Source organism: Cystoisospora suis, assembly GCF_002600585.1.
Source record: "Cystoisospora suis strain Wien I chromosome Unknown contig_2308, whole genome shotgun sequence".
In the NCBI taxonomy this organism is placed as follows: domain Eukaryota; phylum Apicomplexa; class Conoidasida; order Eucoccidiorida; family Sarcocystidae; genus Cystoisospora; species Cystoisospora suis.
In genome coordinates this window covers 676-9294 of record NW_027155107.1, presented here as the reverse complement: position 1 = coordinate 9294, position 8619 = coordinate 676, and the positions used below count along the sequence as shown (strand labels likewise).

General features: G+C 41.2%; 3 protein-coding genes across 3 annotated transcripts in view; 2 read left to right on the top strand and 1 right to left on the bottom strand.

Moving 5' to 3' along the window:
• Window positions 1-530: 530 nt before the first annotated feature.
• On the bottom strand, window positions 531-1069 carry CSUI_004830 (c2 domain-containing protein). The gene has a single exon (XM_068065012.1). The coding sequence runs from the start codon at window positions 926-928 to the stop codon at window positions 638-640; it is 291 nt and encodes a 96-aa protein (XP_067923014.1). The 5' UTR covers window positions 929-1069; the 3' UTR covers window positions 531-637.
• A 167-nt stretch (window positions 1070-1236) lies between these two features.
• Window positions 1237-6368, top strand: CSUI_004829 (dynein gamma flagellar outer; the record flags this gene model as incomplete). The annotated part of the gene is made up of 5 exons (XM_068065011.1): window positions 1237-1511; window positions 2432-2700; window positions 3938-4197; window positions 4599-4808; window positions 6237-6368. Coding segments are annotated over exons 1-5 (1002 nt in total), but the record flags the coding sequence as incomplete, so codon positions are not given.
• A 1183-nt stretch (window positions 6369-7551) lies between these two features.
• CSUI_004828 (dynein gamma flagellar outer) overlaps window positions 7552-8619 on the top strand; it is a gene marked incomplete at both ends in the record, with an annotated part of 1466 nt that continues 398 nt past the window's right edge. The window contains one exon of the mRNA XM_068065010.1: window positions 7552-7818. Within this exon, the coding sequence (XP_067923012.1) occupies window positions 7552-7818 (267 nt within the window). The remainder of the gene's footprint in view (window positions 7819-8619) is intronic.

The window sequence follows — 8619 nt, the reverse complement described above, 5'->3', positions numbered from 1 at the left end:
GATGAAAGAGATAGAGCAAGAGAAACATATACACATACATAGACAGGTGATATACATAGAAATATACATAGATCTAGATATACACAAAGACAGAGAGACAGATACATACATGCATTGCTACAGATGGATGTGTCTGTATCTATCGCAGTGACGGGTAGATCAATTTCTCTTTCTCTCTTTCTCCTTCTCTTTCTTTCATTCATCTGTGTTTTGTATATAAGAGCGTCTCAGAGGCCTCTTCTACTGGATGCGGTGACGCCCGGCGTAATACAGTTTCATGTTCATCTTTGAGCTCGAACTGTGGGAAAGAAGAAAGATAGATAGATAGATTTAAGATAGATAGATTAAAGATAGATAGATAGATTAAAGATAAGTAGATAGAAGCAAACTCCAGGGCCTACGTTTTTCTTTTTCCTCTCTTCGCATACACCCGTGCAATTCTCAAAGCAAGCCCTCTTCCCACCCCTCACATCTACAGCAGATCTCTCTCTCTCTGTTTCTTTCTTTCTTTCTTTCTATTTTATTCTTCTTCTTCTTCCTCTTCTTTATCGCGCAATCTTTCTTTTGTCTTTGTGTCTTCCTTTCTTTGCTTGTTGCTTCAGCTTGTATCATCTTTGCATGCATGCATGCAAGTTGCTTACGCTTCTAGAACCCCGGGCTGCGCAAATCGATTCTTCAGGACATAAACCAGACCTGTCGTAGTCTCCCAGAATTTGACGAGTCCAAACTTTCTGTGCTCCTCGTGATCGAAGTGAAAAGTCGCTACCCATGCATGCATGTGCTTATCCCACAACGTCCCTAAGAAAGAGGGAAAGAGAGACAGAGGGAGAAAGAAAGAAAGAAAGAAGTGTATTGTCGTGCACATGTCTTCTTCATCCCATTCCGCCTCTCCACTCCTCTCATGAAGAAGAAGAAGAAGAAGAAACATGTCTCTAGAGAGAGAGGGGTTTCTTATCTCTTCAAAGCCGACCGGGTCACGAAACCTTACCTTTCCCCTCTCTCCATCGCTTTACCTCCCACCTATGTCTATATCTCAACCTCTCTCTCGATCTCTCTATCTTGTCAGTCTCTCTCTATTTCGTCTATCTACCTATCGCTATCTATCTTTAATCTACCTATCTCTCTCTCTCTATCTTTCTTCTTTCTCCCGTCCATCCCCTGTCTCTCTCATTCATTCCCCTCACATGCCCTTATCTCTTTTTCTCGTGTGCATGGGTTTCTCCTTGCTTGTTCAGGTGTTTTGCAGGCGCATGCAAGAAGCAAGGAATCCCAGCCTCTGACAACGTGAATATTGTAGAGCTTTTAGTAGATGAGGGAACGATAGGCGAATGGAATCTCCAGGGACTGCCCTCAGATGAGCTGTCTATACAGAACGGCATTATGGTCACGAGGTCTTCTAGATATTCTCTCATGGTCGATCCCCAAGGCCAGGCCTTGAATTGGATCAAAAAGAAAGAAGAAGCACGCATGGAAGGAGCTAAGCAATGTATTACCACTCTCACGAATCCCAGGTAAAGAAAGCCAGGACAGAAAAATAGAAGAAAGAAAGAGAGAAAGACGAGAGAAAGCGGGAGAAGAGAAAGAGAGAGAGAGACAGATGAAGAAAGAGAGAAAGATAACCTGCAAGAGATAGATTGATAGAGAGATTCGTTCAAGATAGATAAAGTAAGCAGAAAGAAGAGATAGACTGGATGGAGATAGATAGATAGAAGTGCATGCATCTTCTCTGCTGGAGGCTAATGATCAGAACTCTGGGAGCTTAGCTTGATTCGTATCTATCTACATATAGAGATTTCTATACCATCTATCAGCCTTGGTAGGACTGTAAAGAGAGAGGGTTGGTCGAGATTTTCTTTTTTCGCCTTCTTCTACTTCTTCCTCTTCTTGCCCTCATCCTGAGGAGGAGGAAGGCTGACGACTAGTTGAGACTTCTTATCCCCCTGTAGTAGATGAAGGGAGAAAGAAAGAAAGAGAGAGAGAGAGACTTCTCTAGGCCTTCTTATATTGAGTGGTACTTGTGAGACAAGAGATAGTCACGCAGCCTTTCTCCATATAGAGGTCATCTATCGTAAAGGAAAGAAAGAGAAAGAGAGAAAGAGATGATAAGGTGTACATATCTATCTATTCTCTTCGATACCATCTGCCTGGGTGGTGTATGTACAGTCTAACGTGACTTTGAGGCCTCTCTACTCTTCACATCGCAGACATATAGATATGGAGTCATCCATATATAGATATATGTCTATATATGGATGACTTCATCTCTATCTTTGATCTTTCTAGTTCCCTATCTATTTATGTATGGCTTTTTTTTGATGCCTAGCATTCCTCCTGACTTCTATGTGTCTATCTCTCTTCCACTCTATCAACCTATCTATCGATCGATCTTTCTTCTTTTCTTTTCTTTTCCTGTTAATGCCTTTGTCTGTAGATTGAAAGATCAGCTGGAATTCTGTCTCCAAGAAGGTCGGCCTATTTTGATAGAGGGGGTAGGAGACGAAGTCAATCCTCTTTTAGATCCGATTCTGGAGAAACAAGTGATAAGAAAGGGGAAGAAGAATTATATCAACTTCTCGGACCAACTGGTCGAGGTGAATCTTGACTTTACTCTCTACATGACGACAAAACTTGCCAATCCCCACTTCTCTCCTGAGCTCTCTGCTAAATGCACTGTCATAGACTTCACTGTCACACAAGAAGGTAAGGAAAGAAAGAAACAGAAGGAGGTGAGGGGGGATGAATCGATGCTAGACAATCGATGTATGAGAGTTCGAGGTGAGGAGGAGAAAGGTAAACAGAGATAGAGAGAGAAAGAAAGAGAGAGAGAGAGAAAGAGAGAGAGACATAGCCAGACAGACAGAGAGAGAGAGAAGGAGAGGCGTTGGACAGGGGTTTGAATAAGCAGAAGAAGAGAAGGGGAGGGGAAGAGAAAAAGAAGAGGGAAGAAGAAGAAACAGAGGAAGAGAAAAGGGACTAAAGAGGTAGAAAGAAAAGGCGAATGGAATGTGCAGTCATTCGTGGCCTCTGTTTTACATGCATGCAACAAGACTGATATATACATATACCTGTACATACTTGCAGGAGGGGAGTGTGTATGTACACTCCATGAAGTAGACTTTCAATGTGTCTATGGATACAAAAGAAATACAAGAACGTTAGACGGATGGAAATCTAAATACAAAGCAAAATTCTTTTTGCATGCACAGGAGAAAAAGGAGAGAAATGATATAACGAAGAGGTTTGTATCTACCTTGGCTTAGGTTGCCTTTCTTACGTACATAGCAAAGTTGAGAGAATCCCACTATCTTTAATGTACCTCTCCAATCTATCGTTAATCTATCTACCTAACTATCTTTCATCCATCTATCTTTAATCTATCTATGTATCTCTCCTCTGGAAAGTCTTTTTCTTCTTCTTTGTTGTTTTCCCTGTATGAGCGGTATAGATAAGAAAAGTTGAGACTCTCATTATGAGGAGAGGCAGGAGATACACACCTGTGCTGAGAAAAGTCCTCTCTCGAGCTTTCCCTTCTTAATCTTCTCTTCCTTCTTAATCTTCTCTTCCTTCTTAATCTTCTCTTCTTCTTAATCTTCTCTTCTTCTTAATCTTCTCTTGCTCCCAACGAGACTCTTTCTTTCTTTCTTTCTTTTTCTCCTGCCTTAGTTTATACCAATCTTCTTCTTTTTCTTCTCATCGCTACGAAATTCCATTACCTTGTCTCTTCTCTTCTTTCTTTATCTTCTCCTTCTTCTTCTTCTTCTTCTTCTCTCTCCTTCCTTATATCTCTAAGTCTCTGTTTCTCTTCTGTTTCTACTTAACTCCGTCTCTCTCTTCTTCTTCTTTTCTTTTTTCTTTTCTCCCTCATTCTCCTCTGTTCTCTTCCTTTCGATCTTCCCTCGCTGTCTCGCTTCCTGTCTCTCTTGTCTCCTTTGTGTAGGCTTAGAGCAGCAATTGCTAGGGAGAGTTCTATCCATGGAGCAGAGATCTCTGGAGGAAAGTTTGAATCTCCTCATGGAAGAAGTGACGTCAAACACCAAAGCTTTGCAAGTGCTGGATAGTCAACTCCTCGAGAGGCTATCCAACTCGACAAGTAATCTCCTAGATGATACAGAGCTTATCGAAGTCTTAGGCAATACAAAAGCGAAAGCGAAGGAAGTTGAAAAGAAACTGAAAGATGCACAAGAAAAGAAGACAGAGGTAAGTGGAGAGGTCATGATACTAAGAGAGAGAGAAAGAGAGAAAGATATGCAGACAGAAGGTTGTCGAGATAGATTAAAGATAGACAGGCAGATGGAGATAGATCGATTGAAGACAGATAGATAGATTAGTAGATAGATATCTATATATAGAGAGAGAGCGGCAGATATATACATATAGATAGGGAGATGATAGACAGGTAGGATTGTCAAAGAGGGGAGAAGGAGGTTTGGTTTGATATGCAAAGAGAGCAGAAGAAGAAAAGTTTTCCTTTCTTCTTTTTTCTCGAGAGAGATAGAATCTAGTGAAGCTTCTACCTAAGAAGAATCGTGTCTTCTCTCTTCTTCAACTTTCCTCCTATCTTTCTCTCTCTTCTGTCTTCTTCTTCTTGTTGCGTTTAGATCAATGAAAAGAGAGAGCAGTATCGACCTGTAGCGACAAGAGGGTCAGTGCTTTACTTCTGTACGGTGGAAATGTCTTTGGTCTCATGGATGTACAACTCCTCTCTCTCTCAATTCCTCGAGCAATTTGACCTTTCTGTCTATCGATCGGAGAAAGTCCAGCCGACACATAAGCGCGTTGAGAAGATAGTGGATTATCTTACCTACCAGGTAAAGACACCTCCACACACTCCCCCCATTCTCCTGTCAATCCGCCTATATACCACACATACATATCCTTATATACGAGGGGTGTACATAGATATAAGAAATAGATAGGTAGGTGGATAGATAGATAGATAGTTGGGTCCATCGCTGCCTTCATGCGGCGTTCAGCATATATGCATAGAGCTACATAGGAGAGGTTGTTTGTATACATGTCTGCGTGTACATACAGATGTATATACATATAGATAGATAGATGTGGATATAGATGTATGCATGTGTACATGGCTGGGAGTAGGGAAGGCGTTTCTCAATGTGTATGGGAGAAGGTAGACATGTAGCTGGACGGGAGGGTGTCTATAAATCGATATAGAGAGAGAAAGACCTTATCCAGATGACATTGCGAAGACGGCGTAAATGGACCCTGTCAACTGATGCCTCACCACTCGTCCACACAAGTATACGACACATATATATACATGTATACATATATATATATATATATGTATATATATATATGTAGAGAGAGATATATGTATATATATACATATATACATATATATATGTATATATGTATATATGTATGCATCTGGATGGTTACAGGCGTATGTGAGAGATAGATTTTTTGCATGACTTGCTCTGTGGATCAGGGAAGGGAGAATCGCGTTAGCGGCACACCCACAGCCAAAATTAATGTGCATGCAGCGTCGGCCTGGCTCTATCTATCTATCTATCTTTGATCTATCTATCTATCTATCTTTGTTCTATTTTTCTAGCTATCTTTGATCTATCTATCTATAGAGATCTTCAGTACGCACACATCATCCATTGGTATGAAGGTTCTCTGTATGAGTTGAGGAGGTCTGTGTATAGAGAGATCCAGAGAGATAGGCCGAGATTTCTCTGTACATACACAGAAGCTTATTTGCTCTATACCTCTATGTATGGTAGAAGCTTCCGTGCTGCTACCAATCCAGGGAAATCTTGAGTTTCCTCCTCCGATATGTCGATGTTTCAAGTGTACGTACACCTCCCACCTGTACTTCCTTCTGGCGCGTCAGTCTGCCCTTTCAAAATCCCCGTCTTTCTCTTCTTTCTTGCTTCCTTTTATCTCTCTCTCTCCTCTCCGACCGTATCACTCACTCTTCTTTTCTTAACAACTTTACCTTCTCTCTTTCTTCTTATTCTTCTCTATCTTTTCTCCCCGAGATTCTCGTCAACTCTCCGTTTACCTTCGACTTCTCTTCTTTTCTGCCTCTTCGCATACCTATTTTTTCACCACCTTTCTTTCTTTCTTTCTTTTTTTCTCTCTCTTTTTCTTTCTCTTCTTCTCATCTTTCTCTTCTTTGTAACTTTCTCTTCTTCTCATCTTTCTCTTCCTTGTCTCTTTCTTTGTCTCTTTCTTTCTCTGTTGCATCTTCTATGTCCTTGCAGGTGTATCGCTATGTGAATCGGGGATTGTTTGAGCGACACAAGATGACATTTGTCATGATGGCTGCACTCAAAATTCTCCTCACTGCAGGAGAGCTCACCAACGCTGACGTCTCTCTTCTTCTTAATGCCGGAGCAGGTACACACTTCGTCCAAGAAAAAGAGAAAGACAGAAAGAAAAGAGAACGAAAGAAAAAAGAAAAAAGCAAGAAAGAAAGAAAGAAAGAAAGGAAAGGAGAAAAACAAGGTACAGCAAAGAAATGTCTTTCTTGTCTTCTTTGGGGGTAGGCGTCGTCTAAAAGGATCGGCTTATAGTCGGATATAGATGTATATAGGAAAGAAAGAAAAAACGATAGAATTTCCTCTTCACATTCATGCATAGGACTTACCACACTCACGCTGGCCCTTAGCCACTCTCAGGTCACCTCTCCACCGAGCTATCTCTCTTCAGTCTATCTTTATCTATCTAGCTAGCTAGCTTTGTTTTTCCGTCTATCTTCTGTCACGCCATACATCTCCACAGACATGCATGGCTGTCTCCATGTCTAGATGTGTGTCTATGCTGACCTGTATCTGAGAATCTATAGCTGTATGGGAGACTCATAGAAGGATATTGTTGTCTAAGTAAAGGGGAGGTTATACTCCTCAAGAAAAAGAAGAAGAGGAAGAAAGAGACAGGTCTTTCTTCTCCATTTCGTTTTCATCTTTTCTATCTGCCAGTGGCTTATCCCCCTTGTGCTAGAAAGAAGTGCCATTGCATGCATATCAAGACTGCCGTCATCCTGAGCTTTCTATGGAGAAGCTTTACGTCCTCTCTTTCTCTTTCTGTCTTTCTCTCTCCTTCTCTCTCTTCTCTCTCTCCTTCTCTTGTCTCTCACTTTTTCTCTCTCTATCTTTCTGTACCTATTTCATTCAAACAGAATTCATTTGTATTTCTCCCTTCTATATAAAGTATTTTAGAAGCCCTCATGATGTATATTCAATACATATGTGCATATGTGTCTATATATATATATATATGATATATCTGTATAGGTCTCTATAGATATGGAAATCCTTGACACGCACCTCTCTAGGAAGAAGCCTGCCTCCTTAAGATAGAAGAGCTCTTCATCTTCTTATGGACTGAGGCTTCAAAATCTTTCCTTTTTTTCTCCTCCTTTCTTTCTTTCTTTCCTTCTTTCTTTTACCTCCTTTTCTTTTCTTCTCTTCTCTCCGCTTCTTCTTCTCTGGTCTACTTTTGTTTCTTCTCTCTACCCAACTTCCCTCTCCTTCTCACTCTTTCTAACCTCTTTCTTATCTCTTTCTTTGCTTAGGTTTAGATGAGAAGGCAGAGAAGCCTTGTCCCTATCGCTGGCTAGGTCAGGATTCAAAGGTTTGGCTTAACGTTCTTCAGCTCTCCCGTCATTCCTTTGGACGAGAGCAGTTGCAATTCTTCTGTGAATTGCCGGATATTCTTGGCAAGAATGAAAATGCTTGGAAGAAATGGATTGAAGAGAATGAGCCAGAGAAACAAAACATTCCCGATTACGAAGATCGACTGCGCATGCAAAAGCCCCTAGGAGCTTTCATACGACTCTGCTTGGTAACGAACCCATCGCCGCTCTTATTGAAATGCTTCTCTCTTCCTGTAGATCTCCGTCAAGATAGGTCTATGGAGACACGGAGAGGTAGAGGGATTGTAGATAGATAGATAGATAGATAGATGGCCCACTAGAGGGATACACGGTGTATAGCTAACTGGCGTCTATGGACCTATAGATGTATGTTATATATATATATGTGTCTCTGTCTTCATGGGGAGATAAACAGTTAGGTACAGAGAGTATAGATGAAGAGAATACAGATAAGTAGATAGACAGGTAGATAGACGGCGTATATGTATACATCTCTCTCTCTATATATATATATATATGCATAATTGAATCTTTCCAGGTATATGGGTGTGTACGACACGTCTGTCGTTGCGTCGAGTTGGAGAGGGCAATGCAAAGGGAGACAGAAGGGACAACTACTTGATCTGTCTTTTTTCTTCTTTCATGCGTAGAGAAAGAGAGGTGCTAGAAAGCTTTCTGTAGTGCGTAGTGTGAAGGAATACCTCTCCTCGAGTGTCTCTCTGTGTCTCTTGGAATGACGGCTGTACCTTCATCTTTCTGTACGAGGCTCTTCTATCTTTCCGTTTGTGCTTCTCTCAACTACTCCTCGTCCTTCAGACGCAGCAAGAGACACTTCAGCGGATCGAAGATGAGCGAGAGAGAGAGAGAAAGAAAGAAAGAAAGAAAGAAAGTTAGAAGTTCCTCGTAGCATCATGAACTCCTTTGTCTTTACATCGCCTCTTCTTCTCCTCTATCACCCTTTCTTCTTTCTTCTCTTCTTTTCTTTACAG

What these genes read in the sequence shown, in the direction of transcription:
- CSUI_004830 (XM_068065012.1), bottom strand. Translation starts at nt 928, where the DNA reads ATGTTTCTTCTTCTTCTTCTTCTTCATGAGAGGAGTGGAGAGGCGGAA.